Below are 20,110 nucleotides of genomic sequence, written 5' to 3'. Positions count from 1 at the left end.
CATTCCTTGTAGGCATGTTCTAAGCCTGGCACCCCCAAACTGCGGCCCTCCAGATGTTTTGGCCTACAACTCCCATGATTGCTAGCTAACAGGACCAGTGGTCAGGGATGATGGGAACTGTAGTCCAAAACATCTGGAGGGCCGAAGTTTGGGGATGCCTGTTCTAAGCCTAGTGAGCTATTGGGGGAGGTCTATTGATCATTTAAACTACATGCTTCACAGGCAAAATGGCTCAGATTCTATCTCCGACATCTCCAGGTAGTGGGAAATTTCCTGTCTGAAAACCCTGGAGAGCTGCTGTCAGTCAGAGTTGACGATACTGAGCTAGAGAGGCCAAAAGTCTTGACTTTGTGTAAGGCAGCTTTCACTGTTTCTGTAAGTCAGAGCAAACTAATACCAAAGGAACTGCCTCTCCCTACTGCTGTTTACTCCTGACATGTATTGTTTTCAGCCTTCTGTAAGCTAGGGTTATACGGTATATTCAACTAACTTTTACAGAGAAGTTGAAATAAATGGTCATGGCTAATTTAGGTCTATTAGCTTCAACGGGCCTACTCTGAGTAAAGGTAGTTGAATACAACCTTTAGTGTCTGAACCATCCTTTCCTCTAGAAACACCCTTCCTTGGCATGCTAGAACAGCTCCCATGCACTGCAGCTCTCAAAGCTACACAGTGGAAGCAGCAGCAGCAGGACACACCCATAGCCTCTAGGTTCACCATTTGGAGCTTGTAAGGTGGGGTTGGTAAAGTTTGTTATGTTTACCTCAGCAAGAAGTCCACCTGTGAAGGCTCAAGGTAAAGTCTAAAGGCTTCCTGTGAGGCATGAAACTGCTAAATGGAAACCAAGTTGTCGCTCAGTGACATCAATGGCACTAATCAAACCATTCCTGTGATGTGCATTAAAAAAAAGCACATTGCATTGGTCCTCTTGCTGGCAGGAAAAAGACTGCAGTTTCCCAGCAATAAAGCCATTTTAAGTACAGTAGTGGGATAATGCGATGTCCCTGAATCTCTTTGAAAGCAGAGATCATTCCTATGTGACAAATTGGCCAAAACAGTGTTTATTATTACAACCTGCAAAGGTTTTTAGGTTAAGTGCATCTTGGTTCTTAGGAAAAGCAATCTACACAAGTTCAAAGGCATTCTCTTTATCATGACTCTGCATATCATTTAGCGCAGGCATAGGCAAACTCGGCCCTCCAGGTGTTTTGGAACCACAACTCCCATCATCCCTAGGTAACAGGACCAGTGGTCAGGGATGATGGGAATTGTAGTCTCAAAAACATCTGGAGGGCTGGGTTTGCCTATGCCTGATTTAGCAGAACCCTATCATTAAAGAAAAGAAAAGCTTTGGGACAAAATAACCCTTGACTCAGTTTCAGCCCACCTGTGGAATACAAGAAGTGTTCAGTATGGGGTACTTTTTGCAAGGGAGGGAGAACATTTGCTACTGGGATCAGAAAGCGCTTCTACAGCAAAATGTGGCCAACATCCATTCCCATTTTATTAGTGGGACTGAGTCTCCAAAGCAGCTGTTCAACCAAATCTCATGTGTGTGAGAGCCATTCTTTTACTTATTGGATATTATTTATTAAAAATATTTTCACCGCACCTTTCAATAAAATATTTTCAAGGTGACTTCAACATGTCAATAAACAGTAAAACAGATGATGATGAAACAGCAGCAGCTGAAAGCACTTCAAGTCTCTAAGGGTATGCGCACATCAGAGACTTAAAATACAGCATTGTTGTTTTCACCCCCTATGTTTCAAGTCACACTAGCTCTGCATACCAGATTGCTCTACACACCCCATGGACACTGCATGATTCCCCCCCTGTACCTGGAACACCCCGAGCTCCTATTCAAGGAAGCTGTCATTTGCACATGTGCAGCAGCTGCTGTCTGAACTGTACACACCTCAGCTTAACCACTGCTTGTGTTTTCAAATCAGGGGAAACACAATGAACAGGAGTATTTCTCGAGAAACTACAAGATACAGATAGACTATGGCTTCAAAGACCAGTGGTGGGAATGCACTGGAACCAGAATAAATGATAATGTGCACGTATTCTAAGGCCGTCCAGTTCTATACACACTTATGGGGAGAAAGTTTCAGACCCTATGAAAATAATGTCATACCTATGCCTAAAAAAAGGCTGATCTGGAATAAGGGGTTATGACCCTAAGAAGGGCTGAGGTGCCCCTCTCCTCCCCGGCACACACACGCAAGATTGCAACCTAGGTGCCTGCTTCAGGTAAATGAATAAAAATTAACTTCAGCCCGATAACTACCTGTGATAAGACATCAGGTGTAGTTTCTGTCTCTTGACTGCTGTCCCCAAAGGTAAGGGATCTTTTCCTACGCTCAAATGGAATCATGAACATTGGCAATGCTTATGGAAGCCAGCACTTCAACAGAGATTTCCAACAAAGGCACTCCAGAAATCCACAATGTTCAGAATTACCTGATGCAAATACTGGTAATGCTGGGGTTTCTGTATTCCAGCCGTGTGCACAGCTGTTTTCTAAAGTGGTGGTTCCTAAAAGGTCTACTAAACCTAGCAGTGAGATTTCGTGTTTCCTCAAGGACCCTCCTTTTGGTTCTACCCTCTCCAGCATCCCTTTCTGATGTGCAATACTTGCTATTTCTGCTGCCCTTTGACAAGACTCTCCTGCCAATAGGTCCATGACCACAGTGAGGTTCAAACTCAAGCTTCCTAGATCCCTTTCTGTTGCACTGTTCTGTGAGTGCAAGGATTGTCAGTTGTGCAACACCTCACACCCTCCCCAAATCTGCACCGGAGGGCTGAGATTGGGTTGGGTGGGGGAGTTCCTGCCGGTCATTGCCTTTTATCGCGTACACTGAAAATAAATCCAGCGAAATTAAGTTAGGAGTCTTAATAAATAGATCACCTTGACACATGTATGTTAAAATAAAAATTCCCTGTGGATGTTCTGCCTTATTAATTGGTGCAAGCAGTTTCACTGTCACTAAATCCAGAGGAATATGGTGAGGTGAAGGGTTATTCATTTTGAGGTGGTCAGCCATCTGGTAGCGCATGTTTTGTTTTGTTTTTGAAAATTCTATTAAAGATTTTATTACGTTACAAAAGTACGTGCATTGTCTCTCTTGGTGTGTGATTTTTCAGAGCTTTTTCTACAGATCAGTTACATTCGGTGTGAGGCATTCGTGTTGCAATAACACGATACGGTTGGGGGAGAGGAGAGGTGGGAGAGAAGGAGAGAGGTGTACATTCTCTTACTTAGTGTATGTGTGGGGGTTTTGTAAGGCATGCTTTTAACGTTAAGCTCCCACCCTGGTTATCAGTGTGATGGATCCTAACAATGGGTTGGCAATGGCATCCTCTATTATTTACATTTGCATTGTCTAGAGCAGGAGTGAGCAGACTTCAAGCTTGTGAATCTACTTTGTGGTGTGTTTTTTTTTTCTTGGATGGGAGAGAAATTTGCCTGTTTTAAAAACTTACCTAATTCACTTTCTCCAAAACAATATGTGAACTGAAACACAGCCATCCTTCAAAGTCCACACACCTAATTTCACAGTGCAGTTCTCTAGCCAGGTAATAATGTGTACAGAAATATGTATATACCAGGCTAATGTGCAACATGATGGCTTAGAAATACTGTAGTGGTGGACAAACATTAAGGCTAAGGAAGAAGACACCTCTGAGTTTATCCCAGCTATTTTCATTAGCAGAAGTGAGTTCACTGACCTTTTACACAAAAATCAATTCCTGGTTCCCTCTAAGTTTTGTTCATTTCAGCATCTCAGTTTGGGGTGGGTGGGGGGTGGGAGTTGTTCCTATTGTTAAGCCACCTGGAGTCAAAAATATCTTGCTTATCCACTGCAAATTACCTTGAGATCTACAGGTAGATACTGATCTAGATTCTGTTCACCCTAAACCTTTGGAACTTGGAGCACAGTTTGGCATGTGAAATACATCTATGTGGCCTTCTGGTCTTGAAAAACCCATAGGGCACACAGCTAGGAACCAGCCTACTGATTAAATAAGTGCATAGTTTAAAAGCCTTTTAAATGCTTCCTAAATTAAAAGACGCACATAGCAGCAGCTGGGGGAAAGTACAAAGCAGCCTCTCTCCCTTAATTCCCAACCATAGCTGCATCTTTGTTTACACATCGCAAATTAGCCTGGGGTGGACTTTTATTAGGGCAAATCACAGGACATAAAAAAAAGATGACCACTTCTTGCATGATCCCCACTTAAACACATCTCGTGGCTTAGCGCTTGTACGGACCAATTGCACAAACAGGATTGTGCTTTCAAGTCACCAGTTAGCCGTTTTAGGCTTCCTAAGACTTGAGAAGCTTGTGGGCTTTAGTCTGGGGGTACTTAATCCAGAGATGGTGGGGTCCAATTGTTCTTTCACCTATTTGAGGCACAAACAGAGGATGCCGGTCATTAAGCTTTTGTCTGGCAGCGAAGGAAATAGGGAGCTGGAGCTTGTTGATATTGCAGGAACTTTACTGACCTTTTCTCAGGGGGCTGCGCAGGGCTCAAATACCAAAACACAATGCTCTCTTGACTTCCACAGCATAGGACCTATGGAAGGCCAAGCTCTAAAGAGACAGAAAACTGGGTTGGGGGGGGGAAGGGACTTCAAAGCAGCAATCCAGCCAATTTTCTTTCGTGTGTGTGCGTGGATGAAACACTGAAGGACTGGAGCGAATTGTCTTGTGGCACCATAAAGCTTATCAGATTTGTTTTCCTTCCCCTGCTATCTAACAACCCCTTTTGCAAATCCTCATTGCAGACGTACAGTTGGGTTGGGCTCTGTCTCACTCCTAGCGTCAAACCCTTTTTCCTGTGGGTGGGAGTATATTTTTTTTTCTTCCCTCGAGAAAAGAGCATGTGTTTGGGAAGAAAGGAGTGCAGGCTTGGCTGCCCGAGCTGTTCTTGCCCATACAGGTGTGCGTAACTCACAGGCATGCCAGACAGACCTGAGTCACGGGCAGCCACCCCTCCTCCCCTCTGTGCGCACACCTGACCTGAAATAAAACAGTCTCTTCAGACTCCACTTGCCTGAGAGCTGTTCCCATTACTGCTCTGCAACTCTTCCATATGCTCTTGGTGAAAGAAAGGCAGCCAGAGGGTGCTAAAAAGCAGCAGTAAAGAGAGAGGGGAGAGAGAAGGTAGAATTCAACAGCATTTGATCCGAAGGAACCAGGATCCCTGCAAAGGTATGTCACATCCACCAGCTCCTTCTTCCTGCCTTCCTTCCTGAGGATTTCCCTTTGGCATCTAAAACAAAAACAGGAGTTGGGGGAGCTAGGCGGCGGGGGAAGAGTCAGGAAAAACCCACCACTTTCATTTGGAAATTGCAATGAAGCAGTGAAGTCCTCCCTCGGCACCCCACACAACTCTTGCCTCTAGAGGAATTTCTTGGCTTGGTGTGTGGGTGCCTGCTATTTGGATTGTTGCACAGGATTTGGACTTTGAATCAGACCCAGCACTAATGAGGTTCGTGGAATTAATTTATGTCTGTTCTCAGCCACTGAGCTTCCTTTATTTTATTTTTTTGCCTATCGATTAACCAGAGAGACGTTAAATGAAGCGTGGGGCTTCTCACCCAGGTAGGCACCAGGCAAATTAGGACATCGTGTGTTCATGTATACTTTTGAAAAGTTTGTAATGTGCTTTCTCTTCTCTTTGCGCCGCTTGAACCTGGCACAAGTTGTTGATCAGCCAGTTTGATGTTGCAGAGCCAGGCAAGTTTTTTCCTTCTTCCTGGAGATTCGTTTGTTTGAACAACAACCATACAAAAAAGCTGTACTGTATCTGTAATTCATTCACACATGCCACCAGCACTGGTATGCAACTAGTATTATGAAATAATGGACAGTTTCTAGGCTGATGTTCAGTTTGTGGATACAATCCTGGCATTTTGATACAAATGATTGAAGAGGCTTAACCTGTTTAATGCCTACCTGTCATGCAACTATTAAATTTGTTAAAGGCATAGGAGCCCTTATAGGGCGGGGCGGGGGAGATGACAGATAGAAGCTGTGGTTTTGTAAGATTATTAAAGTGCTTTTGTAAAATTATTAAAGTCTGGGACGATGGACACATACTCAAGCTTCTTATCTAGATAGGAGTTTGTATTTCAGACTAAGAATGTTTAGTAGCACCTTAAAGACCAACTAAGTTTTTATTTTGGTATGAGCTTTCGTGTGCATGCACACTTCTTCAGAAGTGTATCTGAAGTGTATCTGAAGTGTATCTGAAGAAGTGTGCATGCACACAAAAGCTCATACCAAAATAAAAACTTAGTTGGTCTTTAAGGTGCTACTGAAGGAATTTTTTTTATTTTGCTTCGACTCAGACCAACACGGCTACCTACCTGTAATAAGAATGTTTAAACAGTGTTGTGATGTGATTTCTGTTTAACTGAAAATAAAACATTTGTCCTGATTGCAGATTCTGATGTAGCGTGTCTGGGAAAGGAAGGCAAATGTGAGGGATGGAATAAGGCAGGGAAATAGTGTGCATGAGGTTTCATGAATGCGAGAGACAGCTCGGAACAGAATAAGCGGGAAGCGTGATAGAAGGACAAATAAGATGGGGATTATATGTGATGACAGGAGAGTAGAGTGGATGTCAGAGAATGGGTTACAGCGTAATTTAGAGGTCAGGCCACGCTTCACTGAAGCTCAGCCCCGCAGACCCTTATTCAGTGTGAAGGCTCAGCAGTTACACCTGCAAAGTAGCAATAAACAGAATGCCTCTGAGCATGTCCAATGAATCATAGTCAGAAGGGATCTTAGAGGTCCTCCAGTCCACTCCCTGCTCAAAGCAGGATCTGCCGTGCAAGATGCATTTACAGCATCCCTGGCAATCCTGTGCTTAAACAACAACCCCCCCCCCCGAAGGACGGCCTACCACCCTGCTGTGAGGCAGACAGTTCTCCTACGATTTTGCCAAGATCTGCTCCCCTGCAATTTCCACTCATTCGTTTTAGTCCCGCCTTCTGGAGCCACAGAGAACAAGCCTGCTCTACTAAAGACCCCACAGCACTCCAAGATTAGTGAGCCTGGCATGCAGGCTGGGGATCCATTTTAAATCTCCAAAGAGGGCCGAGCAAGATCCAGCAGGGTCCAAATGATTGTTCCTGGTTAGATTTGTCTTTCTTTCTTCTTTTTAAAGGGCAAATAGGCACTGTTTTATTTCCTCTTTTTTTTTTTTTTTTTGGTTTAAAAATTTTTATTTCAGAATTTTTAAAATTACATATTAAAGGAACAAGAAAAAAAATAAATACAGAGAAAAAAAAACCAACAAAAAATCACAAAATGAAAAAGGAAAAAGAAAAAAAAGGGGGGATTCAATGCTCCCTCCTTCACGAGTTTACATAAATCATAACTTGTTATAATCATGCATACAGAGCCAATACTTCCACACATATAAAATAATCAAATCATAATCAAATCAAATCATAATAACCAAGGATATATATATGTATGTATATATATATACTAAATCAAAATTCCAAACATTCACCACCTAATTCATAAACATAATTTATAAGGCATAAACACAAAACGAAAAAAGTAATAACAAAAAATACCTGCAAAAATAATAATACAAAAGATAAAAATGCAAAAAAAAGAAAAAAAAATAATAATAAAAAAAAGAAAAGAAAGAAGAAAAATGTAGAAGTACTTCCGATTGTCTGTCCACTGTTATCTTACAGTATACTCTTCCTCTTACTTGTTACATTCCCACTTTCCTTTCCGGCTAATTCCGGATGGTTTTCCCTTACTTTAACCTAACATATATTATCTCTTTGTACGGATCTTAATTTAAACATATCACCAATTCGGAATTTAATCCCTCTTTTATTAAATAATCATCTAATAATTTCCACTCGCTTTGGATTTTTTGTTTCGGGGTATTTCTTATATACGCTGTCATCTTTGCTAAATTCATATACTCTATTACTTTGTTTTGCCACTCACAAACCGTCGGTGTCTCCTCTCTTTTCCATTTCTGTGCTATAAGGGTCCTTGCTGCTACCACCGCATATAATAAAATATTCCTTCTATCCTTGGGTATGTCTTTGGGGACCATACTCAGTAAGAACAGCTCTGGGGATTTCCCAAATGTACACTTTAACATCCTCTTTAACTTCTCATAGATTATGTTCCAGAACCCTTGTATTTTTTTACACTGCCACCAACAATGCATGTACGTTCCAATTTGTTCGTGGCATTTCCAACACTTATTTGAGCCTTCTTTATATATCTTCCTTAATTTCTCTGGTGTCAGGTGCCACCTATATACCATCTTCATTGTGTTTTCCTTAATTGCTGTGCAAGCTGTAAATCTCATACTTTCTAGCCACAAATTCTCCCATTTTATACACTCAATAGTCCTACCGAAATCTTGTGCCCATTTTACCATAACATCTTTAACTAATTCGTCCTTTAGATTCCACTCCAACAAAAATTTATATATTGCTGCCAATTGTTTCCCCTCATTTTCAATTAACAATTCTTGTAATTTTGATTTATTTTTCTGAAAACCGACTTCCCTATGCTTCTTAAATAAGCTTTGTATTTGAGTATATTGTAACCAGCTTGCACAGCAATTTTTCACCTCCTCATATGGTGTCAATGTGTACTGCTTGTCTACCTCCTTTATCAGGTCCTGGTACGTTAGCCACTTTTCCTTATTTCTTCCTCCCCCCCCCAGGGCCGTTATTTCAAAGGGTGATGCCCACCACGGTGTCTTTGGTTCTAATAATTTCCTAAATTCCAACCATATCCTGAATATCGAATTTTTGATTACGTGGTCGGTAAATTCCTTATATATCTTTTCATTTTCTTGCAGAAGGTATGCGTGCCACCCAAGAGAATTTCTAAATCCCTCCAGATCTAAAATTTCCCTATTGTCTAACACAATCCATTCTTTTAACCAGCACAAATTTGCCGCTGCATAATATAATTTTAAATCCGGTACACCCCAACCTCCCCTCTCCTTGCTATCCGTTAATAATTTAAACTGTATTCTAGGTTTCTTTTTACCCCAAATAAATCTACTTAAAATTCTCTTCCAATTATTAAAAATCTCTAATTTCCCGATAATTGGCGAGAATTGACGCTGCCCCCCCCTCTCGCTTAGCTCTTGGCCGCTTGGATTTCTACGGTCACGGAGCTCTTTCCAAGCGTGTCTCTCCGCCAGCGCGCCTCGACCGGAAGTCGGCACTGTTTTATTTCCCACCGAAGAAAAGGGATTTCTGCATTTGCCATGGATATCATCTAATGCACAGGCCCACTTAGCTTTTAACAGCAGAGTTTGAGCAAACCAGTGAATTGCTTGCCTGTGGGCAAGAATACAAGGCAAGAGAGAACTGGCCTCTCGCCTCTGTAAATGGCAACCAACACCTCCCTTTGTATGTTAAAACATATCTTTCACGTGGGGCTCTGTGCACCCCATACAGCCCACTGCAAGATGTTTTCTAGCCAACGTGTACCCTGTGACTTCATTTGTGATAGGAAGGCTAAGTCGTGAGAGTGTAATCACCTGGAAGGAGTGAAAAAGAGAGCTATCAGATGGAAATGACATTCATGAAGTGGTGCTACAGGACCAAACAAGTTAGCTGAGCACTGGGCAAAGGGAACAAGGACAATGGTGTTAAACTGAGCTGAATCCTCAGGTGTTCAGGTTTTCTGCTGTGTATATTACAAGAGGAAGAAAGAGGCTTACCTCCTAAGTATCCTTCATTGTGCTGGTTGTTCCCCACGGGTTCTTCCATTTTATCAAGATTTCCTGCCATCCATTGTTGGCAATACTGCCTGTCCATGCTTCCTCAAGCAGGCTGGTCTTTGCCAAATGTGCCGTGTGTGTCGCTAACTGATGGGGTGAGGCTGAAGCACAGAATTCCCCCCCTGAAAGAGATCAAACCATGGAGAGGCAGCAAGAATTTAGTGAAAAGGTTGCAACCGCTCCAAATAATAGCTTGCCTGGCAGAACCTTTTGTAGCAGGCACTAAGAATGGAAACAGAAAGCAGAGATTTGCTCCAGGTAAAGAATGTCTTTTCAAGGCCCAAACAGCTTTATCGTTTGCTTCAGAGACCACTGGTCTCAATTCTGGTCTATGCTATCTCCTCTTAGTGCTTCAAATGTATACAATGCTCTGGTGCCATAAAACTACTGCTATTGTAGTTCTGTTTGGGGTGGAGTATTAGCACATGTTTGTAGAGTTCCTTGCACAGGTGTCTCTCTCTGCAAGAAACTTATGGGGATGTGGCTACACCCTGCAGCCCCATTCAGAAAGATGGCAGAGGGTGGTAGCAAAGTATCTACTAACGATACCTGTTACACATATCTCTTTACAGTTGTGTACTTAAAATTATACCTTATATTTGAAGATATCCTCTATCGGCCTATCCCAATTTTTTGCATCTTTCTTTTAAGATTTTATTATGAATTATTATCAAAGTGGAAGTAAAATAAAAAAATTCCTTCAGTAGCACCTTAAAGACCAACTAAGTTTTTATTTGGTATGAGCTTTCGTGTGCATGCACACTTCTTCAGATACAGTGAAGTGTATTCTTCAGATACAGTGAATTCACTGTATCTGAAGAAGTGTGCATGCACACGAAAGCTCATACGAAAATAAAAACTTAGTTGGTCTTTAAGGTGCTACTGAAGGAATTTTTTTATTTTACTTCGACCCAGACCAACACGGCTACCTACCTGTTATCAAAGTGGAAATCATTCAGTTTGGTTCTGGGATGTTTTATGTTTGTATGTTTATGTTGTTATGTTTGTAACGATGTGAATCTTGTCATGTTGTAATTTTTTAATTGTGTGGAAAGGTGGCATACAGATTAAATGAAGGTGATCCTGCCTGGTGCCCTCCAGATGTTTTGAACTAGCACTCCCATCAGTCCCAACCGGTACAAGCAGTAGTCAGGGATGATGGGAGTTGTAGTCCAACAACATTGGGAGGGTACCAAGTTGGGGGAGGCTGCTTGACATGTATCTACTATGGCGACAAAAGCTTATTCTTCTTCTTTAGCATCTTCTTTAGCGTCACTTCAAACTATTCCACAAAAATAGGCTGAGAATTGAACTTCTGCAAAACGACTCACACCATAAATTAGAAATTAAGTTCTGGAATAATTGACTGTCCTTAAGTAGACAAGACTTCTGGTTCCCCCAACTGACTGTTCTCCCTTCTGATCTTAGAATTGTTTAGTATAGTAAATGAAGTTCTCCTCCATGAATGCCCAAATTCTTCTCCATGTGTTCAGATGAAGCCAACTGGACCCAGAGTTCAACTTGGAGTCCAACAACTTCTAAAGGGTCACAGGTGCCTCACTACTTTTTTACAAGGAGGTTGTGTAAGGGCTGAACTTCTACTGAGTCAGACAATACATATTTGTGTGAAGGGTGACCGTGTAAAGATTTGATGTGATGAATGAGAGGCCTGTTTTGTTTTTTGTCTCTGGTGGGAGGGAATAACCAGGAACCAGCTTGTCTGCGACTCAGCCAAAAGTTGTGATATTGACCATTTGGGCTATCTGACATGCCTTCCGTTTTGCTGTCTGTATGCCTGCAGTCTTTCTATCACTATCTCTCAAGCTGCTCCCTTCTCCTCCTCTAAGCCAAATTCTTTCAGGAAACCTTTCTTTCCTGGGTCATTATAACCCCAGTTTCCCCCATCCCTCCCTACCCAGTACTTCCTCATATTGGTTAATCCTTCTCTTCTCCTCTGATTGAAGCTCTGTCCTTTTTCTCACCTTTGCAACATTGCTTAGATCTCATGCTTTGTCTCCAGAGGTGTTTTGTCTTATAAAGCAGTACCAAATAGATGTACAAATGTCTCATCGTCACACCTTTTGGGCTTCTGCTTCCATGTCCAAAGTGGAATTGTACATTTGGGGTGGGCATGTATAGGCTATGTGTCTCTTTCTGTATTCTGCACGGTGCCAGTAAAGTAGGCCATGTGAAATGAAAGGCAATAAGGGTTGAAGAAAGCAGTCAAAAAACATGAAGGCAGTTTCTGCCTCAAGGCTTAGAAACCAGCACAGCTTTTTTGGATACATGACAAGATAACTACCGGTACTCTCAACACAGGTCCATCCCCATTGTCCTAGTTATACATTTATTCTACTGTCATCCTCTCTCTCTCTCTCTCTCTCTCTCTCTCTCTCTCTCTCACACACACACACACACACACACACACACACACATTCTGTAAATACATTAACTTTTCTCCCAAAGTTGCTTGCAGAACAAATTTGGAGTTGGACAAACGTTGACATTTTTGCGAACGAACGAACACACACACACACACACACAGAAATAGCAGCTAGATCAAAGTATAAAGGTAAACAGAGATACACCTGGGTTGCCACCCACTGGAGATGCTGGTGCACAAAGGCAAACAGCTCAGAAATAAGACAGATGAGGAAAATCCACGATGGGATTAAGCCTGACCCACCACACACTTGCATTTCCCCCGCTTTAAAGAAATGGTATGTGGGAAAGGGATAAACTCTCTCTCCAACAGCCTAATCCTAGTCCAAATAAGACCCATATCTCACAGCAGTTTATAAGCAAAGAAAAAAAAGATGTTGGATCATGGACCTCCAATATCACATTTAGTTGGATGCTTTGCTGTCCTCAACGTATGTATTGCTTCTGCAACAATTGGCCAAGATGCTACTTCAAAGTTCAAGTGTTGGAGGTGTTCCCAAAATACACATAGAAACCCATGGGTGTAGCCAGGATTGGGGGGGGGGCAGCCAAAGTTGTTAAGCTTTTTTTACTAAAAAGGTGGAGCTGTGGGTTAAACCACAGAGCTGCCGATCAGAAGGTCGGCGGTTTAAATCCCCACGACGGGGTGAGCTCCCGTTGCTCGGTCCCAGCTCCTGCCCACTTAGCAGTTCGAAAGCACATCAAAGTGCAAGTAGATAAATACGGTAGGTACTGCTACAGTGGGAAGGTAAATGGCATTTCCGTGTGTTGCTCTGGTTCACCAGAAGCGGCTTTGTCATGCTGGCCACATGACCTGGAAAATGTACGCCGGCTCCCTCGGCCAATAACGCGAGATGAGCGCCGGAGCCCCATAGTCGGACCCCTTAAAATGTCCTTAAAAAGAGGACATTACGGGGTGCAGCCTTTTTCAATGCTTTTCAATTATTTTCGTGGTGACTACACCCATGTAGGCAGCCACCACTGTGTGTAGAGGGAGGTAAGCCAAATGGGCAGGCTGGTACCTTTATTGGGCCGACGTCTGTTGATGTAAACATGTGCAATCTTCCACATTTCACAAAGCATCTACCTCTGCATTCTACTTGAGAGAAAGCTTTGTGTAAGCCCTGAAATCTTGCATTATTCTTTCACCAACTATCAAAGGGGGTTGGGGGGACCATATCTGTTTTGATTTTTACATATTTGCTTATAGCCTCTCCTGTCACGAGGTTTCAGGATCATGGGTTGTCTGAAACGGCCAATCAGAGAGAGTTAGGAAGTTGATATTAGCATTACATCAGACTCAAGGTGCTGGACCAAAAGGTTGAGAGAACTTGCATTCCACCAGTTCTGTGCTTTGTACCTGAGCTTTCAGGGATGAAGAGGAAGGTTTGTGGGCCTTGCGAAAACAGGATTCTGGAAGGGTGTGTAAAAAAAAAATCCACCACAGAGACAGAAAGCAGCCCACAGACAGACAGAGAGGGGAGGGGAGCAAACACACAGAGTCCTTTCATATATTCTGGGATTTGGGTATAACAAAAGAGCTGTTGTATCATTTGCTTGTGGTAGCACTGGATGATTCTTGCAGGGCACAAGAAAGAGTTCATCTTCCAGTATCACACAAGCTTAAGGGCTGCCATCAAGGGACAAAAACCTAGACATAGGACCCTCCTGAATGTACAAGTGTGGGGGTGGGGAAAAGAGGAAGCACTCACTTCTTCCCTCCACCACCCCACTTTCTCCTTTCCCCCAGTCTTTTAGCATTGTGTGTCAGAGGTTTCACCAAAACAATTGTTTGTTTGTTGCATTTTTATATTGCTCTTCTTACTACATGCAGCTTAGGGTAATGTTCAGTAATGCATCCAGTCTATTGAAATGCATGCATAAAAATATGTTAGAAAATCCTCCAATGAACATAGCATGAAATCTCAGCATCACCAAATACATAGGCAGGTGCTGAACACCATTATCCCACAAAAGCTAGGGTGAAGAAGTAAGTCTTCAGTTGATGCCTGGACTTTAAAATCAGAGAGGAGAACTGGAGTTTCAAGGGAAGGGAGTTTCACAGTAAGGGTGCCACCACAAAGAAGGCTCTGTCTTGTGTCCGCAAACAATAAACCTTAGCAGGAACTTTACATAAATGTAAATGCAACCTGATGATGTCACAGACTCCAGACTCAAATATGAACTTCCTCATTTTAGCCTAGCCTAGCCTAGCCTAGCCTATGAAGCGGCCTTTGTGGACCACACTTATCCACCTAGCTCAGTATTGTTATACACTAAGTAGAGGTGTTTTCTGGCCTTACCTGGATATGCCGGAAATGGAATTTAGGACTTTTGGTATGCAAAGTGTGTGCTTTACTAGTAAGCTATGGCCCCTGTCTCCTGGATGGTGGTATTTTCTCTTTAACTACAGAATGAGTGCCGACAGGAAGGAGCCTGCACTTTGGACTCTTGCAAAAGCCTCGCCCTGGTCTCCCGGAAGAAGTGAAAGTTATTAAGGAAAGCTACATGTCTAGTGTTTTATTGTTCTCTAATCTCAATTATGTTCCTTAACTCATTATGGCTCAGTTGGGTAGCGCAGGGGCTTACAAACCTTTTCAGTGTCCTTAAAAACAAAACAAAAAAAATGTCTAAGCCAGAGGTACACCCGCAAACTGGAGTAACTGTTGTGGGTGCCACACACACAAATTAACTTACCCCTCCCCAGTTGTACCCTTTCCCACCTTGCAATTGTCTCCTTCACCGCAGGAGCCTTCTATTATTTTCATGGACAGCTTCTTTCAAGCCTAATTTCAGCAGGTGGCAGGGAAAGGGAAAGGGACACTGTGGGCATCAAGGAAGGCCTCTCTGCCCCCATGAGCACCCATTGTCAATTCATGGTTTAGGTTAACTAAACAGAATTTACTCTTTCACATTCTGTCTGGAATATTAGGTGAGGAATGTCAAGATTCTAAAGCTGCGCTCAGTGACAACCATAATAAATTACCTAGCCCAAGCTTAGACTGGTGGGGAAAAATCTAATGAACCCTTTCAAGCAGAAGCCCTCCACAAGGGCTTCCACTTTTGTAACGGGGCTTTCTTCCTGCACCACCAAGAACAGCACATAGGGAGGGGAGGGAAATTGTTCTGTCCAGCAAGCTGATGTGCTTGCGCAAGCGGAATATGTAGCATAGCCCAATGTTGAATTCCACCCCTTGTTAGTACCCATTTGATCTTTCAAGATGCGTACCTATGCTAGTGGCAAGCAATTTCTTTAAAGAGTTTTCTTATTCTTATGGAGTATTTAGAACAGACCCACAGCCTGAGAGAAAGCATGACAAAAACAGAATTCAAAACATTCCTTAGATGGAATTGCTCTTCCTTATTAAACTTCTGCCTTCCTCTTTTCTTGTCTTTTAGCCCTGAGGCTGACAGGTGATTTGAACTTCCAAGTATATTGTTGGATTTGTAACTAAACAGCTGAAATCATTCTTGAAATGCTCAGAGTATTTTTCCTGTTGACCGTAGACGTTCTCCCCAGCACAAGGATCATAGCTGTCAAGTTCTCCTTTTTTTAAGGGAAATTCCCTTATGCTGAATAGGCTTCCTCGCGAGAAAAGGGAAAACTTGATAGCTATGACAAGGATGCAATTTTAAATCGTGAAAACTGTGGCATATACAGTACAGCCAAGAACTCTACAGCTGTTTGTGAGAAGGATACAATATATGGGGGGGGGCGGCGCCTGGAAAATGCACCTCTCAATTGCATAACCCAATATTGTAGGCAACTGCCCTTGAGGAGTCATGCTTTCATATGCCATATTAGGGGCTTTTTCTTTTGTTTGTTTTACCCAGAGGAGGGAGTGATATTGAAACCATCACTATGAGTAAAACTTGACAGCAGCAGAACAGCAGGAGGTGAGGGCCATACAAGAGATGTTGTAAACACAAGGTAGCCACACAGAGAGCCATTGTCCTGAACAATTTGCAGTTCAAGAATGAGAGATTGTTACGCCACGCACTCAAGCTTCCAACGGTTCTGTTGTGCAGCAAGGCAAACATTTATTCAGTATTGCTGATCACTTACATCCCCTGAAAGCAAAATTCACACACACAAACTTTGTACGATTTGGCATTCATCCAAGGCATTAAATAACTCATTCTCTCCTCTAACGGTTGCTTCCTCTCTTTCCCCGTGAACAATCTGGGACACCTTCATTCCTCTGCCGTTTCCAAGCACATAAATATCCAGAGAGCTTCAGGAATGGCCTTAGTGATTTGTTTTCTTTCGTTTCCCAAGATTAAAAAAATAAAAGAAGCAAAGTTGCTCCCTCACACTGATTTAATCACCTTCTCCTAAACTCCATGCCAACTCCAGACTCCTGCTCCTGGTTTCCCTCCTTCTCCAGTAGTGAGGTAATGTCTCCAAGGTGACACTGGATTTGCATACTGAGTGCAGGCTTCTTGTGTTAGAGTCCCAGAGTTAATAATATAGGTTTAGGGTTAGAATAACTGTTGTGGGGAAACTGCAAGGTGTCAAAGAACAGCACTGTGTGTGCCAGGTGGCCTACCCTGTGCCCCCTAAACTAGCCTGCTGTCCTCAAGGAGCAGCAAAGGACGCTGTCCAGTAGACAGCAGCAAAATAAGATTCAACTTGTCCTTCACCTCAGGCAACAAAGTACCTTGGGCCAGCGCTACTGCACACAGCACAGGCTTTGGGAAGAAAGCTGGAGGACTCTAGGTCCCTGTCACAGCCTTCCCGCCTCCTTCTCAAAGTCCAGTGCCTCCTTACCCGGCTTTGGGTAGGCAGTGTAAGGGCTGCAGTGAGGAGGTTGTCAGATGTTGCCAAGGGCCACCCAAAAAAAGCCTTGAGGGCCGCATGCTGCCTTTGGGCCATGTGGTGGACTGCTGTGTGCTAGGCTCTACAAGATGAAGCAGAGTTGTGCCCAGTTGCTGTGTAATTTCTCACATTCTTGAATCAACACCTGGCCCTATCGTTAGGTAGAGTGAGGTGGTTGCCTCAGACATAAAAGGCCATAAATTGTTTTGTGTGTCATAAAAGGCCATAAATTGTAATAATAATAATAATAATAATAATAATAATAATAATAATAATAATAATGTTATTATGACTGTCATTTTACACTTAAAGAGAGAGACCCTTTGGGGATTTTCTGTTGCAGATGCCAAACTTAGTCAGCCTCGAGTCTGATGCAAATGTTCTGCAAGGCACTATTTGTTGTTCCAACTCAGGCAGCAAAAAGTTGTAGATTGGCCTTGCTGAATCCCCAAGAACTGCAAAGTTCTCAGCCTGATGGTAGTCAAGTTGATGGCTTTGCTGGATTATAAAGTACATTTCGGTATATTTTCCCCATTTCCCAAAACAGCTATCATGTTTATGAGGTGGCGGGACAGACATCACAGGGATATTATCTGAGAGGTTATATGAGGAGTTGATGCCCAGGGCTTTGATAGGGACAGCGTGAGGCTTGGAGCCAAAACTCTGTTTACATCTGGCATTACAATCTTTTCAGTAGGAGATTAAAGACCTTCCTTGTTGACCAGGCCTTCCATATGAAATGTTAAGTTACAACTGTATTCTCTGTTCCTTAGTTTATTGTTTTTAGCCCGCCTTTTATTATGCTAGTTGCTATTTTAATATTGTACTTCTATGCTGTGCCAATTGTTTTCATACTTTTAAACGCAACCCTGAAATTGTTTGATGGGAGGTTAAGAAATATTTTAGCTAATTAAATAACAGTGAGGGTTCCTCCAGGCATTTGCACAGAGCCTTTCATTTCTCAGTTATTATTATCTTTACTGAAGAAAGTCAAAGCTAGCCCAAGATGATCATTCAGCTACATAGAATTAATACTGTAGGTATTTAAAATCAGTTTTGAAGAACACTTAACAAGATAGTACAGTAAATCATTTTAAATGTATGCATAGCACAGATTTGTAGAAGTAAAATACGGTCATATTTGGAAGTCGAACGGAATCCGTTCTGGAAATCCGTTCAACTTCCAAAACGTTCGAAAACCAAAGCACAGCTTCTGATTGGCTGCAGGAAGCTCCTGCAGCCAATCAGAAGTCGCGGAAGCCCTGTCGTATGTTTGGGTTTGCAAACCAGAACAATCACTTCCGGGTTTGCAGTGTTTGGGAGCCAAAACATCCGAGTTCCAAGGCGTTCGGGATCCAAGGTACGATTGTACAGCTGTTTCATACATATGTAACCCAGGCTGTGAGTAGAGTCCAGTGGCATTAGAGGCAATTGTTTTGGGAAAATAGTAAGGCACAGGTTTTTTTAATCCGGGCTGCCAGCGGGAAACGGCTGGAAAAACGGGGGTTTCCCGGGGAATACGGGAGACTTGGCAGCTATGGTTCTCACCCTGGCCAACAGGTATAAAGTATATAGTTTTCACTCAGGTCCACGTCAGTTAATTTAGGCGGGAAACCCTGGGCTGCTGTTGTTGTTACAATGTTGTCAGCCAGCTGCCTATAAAAGCAGGCCAGCTGAGCTGTTCAGTCAGTTCTGTTCCAGCTTACTAATAAAGAGCTGCTTGGAGAATTCACTGTGTTGTCTGCTATGTTTACCCACTATTTAATAGGTTGTATATTCCTAGGTTTGATCCCTGACATCTCTATTTAAACAAAAAATGGGGAGCTGAGGTGGGGAGGAGACCATGAGAGAGCCACTGCCAGAAAGGGCCTTGGTATATGGCAAGCCCACACATTTTCAACACAGTGGCAATTTGATGATTTTATTCAGAGTTGCACACTGAATGAGCTCATTAGCTGTTATCACAAAAATCCTTGTTGGTACTGACAGGACCCAGGGAGTGGGAGAGCTTACATATGATACATGTTGGCTTGAAAATTAAGGGGGACAGATAAGGTATTTGAAAAAATAAAGGGTGCTGGGAACGCAGGCTCTTCTCACCAGCCCTGAGTCCCCCTACAAATGAGAATAAATGATTATGCACCATGACATAATATTTGAGGGCAAATCAGTGAGAAATTACGCCTGCGTTTGAGGGGGAAGAAGTGGGCTGAAAATGGGCTGAAAACTTTCAATCTTCTGAGAGCTCCCACACAATACCAATTGGAGTCAAAGGAAGCAAAATACAAATGCCCCCAAATTACAAAACATACAGATGGTCCAGTAAGGGTAGCAAGGAATGTTTCTTCGTATGCATGTTATATATTATTCAGGGTTGTATCAATGTTTCTCCATGTTGCAGTTGTGAATAATTTCACAACCAATAACACTTCATGCTTATGGCACTGAAATACCCTCCAATTGCAATGGACAGCAAAAAAGAAGTCAGTGGGAAATGAAACACAACATTGTGGCTGCCTATTATGCAGCTTGCTTGTGTATACTGTAATAGGTACATCTTGAGATTTACCATTATAATTGCAGAACAGTCTTGCTGATGTGCAAAAATTATAATTATAGTTTACCTTCTCTCCTTTTCATACCTTCCCTAGGTCTCCAGGAGAAAGGGAGTGATCCATTCAAAGTCAAGCACTTTTTAGCCCCATTGATTTCAACGGCAGAAGCAGAGTTAATTCTTTCATTGGAATAAATGGGGTAGAACTTGACTAGATTAATAATAATAATAATAATAATAATAATAATAATAATAATAATGTATTATTTATACCCTGCCCATCTGGCCGGGTCCTCCCTGCCACTCTGGGCGGCTTCCAACACACATTAAAATACATTGTACTCATTGTAGATTGTACTCATTAAAATACATTAAAAGATTGCACTCATACTGTTTTCAGGTCTCCTGCTTGGGGGATAACCTATCCTCTAGAGCAGTGAGCTAACCTCTGCACACTAATAAAACAAATTAAAATAGACACAGGGCTGGAG

General features: G+C 42.5%; 1 protein-coding gene across 8 annotated transcripts in view; it reads left to right on the top strand.

The window, feature by feature from the left end:
* The first annotated feature begins 4,871 nt into the window (after positions 1–4,871).
* Positions 4,872–20,110, top strand: part of ITGB4 (integrin subunit beta 4) — a 73,483-nt gene continuing 58,244 nt past the window's right edge. For 3 of the 8 annotated variants that reach the window (XM_035104489.2, XM_035104488.2, XM_035104483.2), the window contains exon 1: positions 5,233–5,502. In XM_035104489.2, the coding sequence (XP_034960380.1) occupies positions 5,498–5,502 (5 nt within the window). In that variant the 5' untranslated portion in view covers positions 5,233–5,497. The other 5 variants (XM_035104492.2, XM_035104490.2, XM_035104491.2 and 2 more) reach the window with 3 other exon arrangements.

Source organism: Zootoca vivipara, chromosome 2 (genome assembly GCF_963506605.1).
Source record: "Zootoca vivipara chromosome 2, rZooViv1.1, whole genome shotgun sequence".
Taxonomy (NCBI): Eukaryota; Metazoa; Chordata; class Lepidosauria; order Squamata; family Lacertidae; genus Zootoca; species Zootoca vivipara.
Note: the sequence above shows the minus strand (reverse complement) of the source record. Positions and strands in the feature narration are given on the sequence as shown.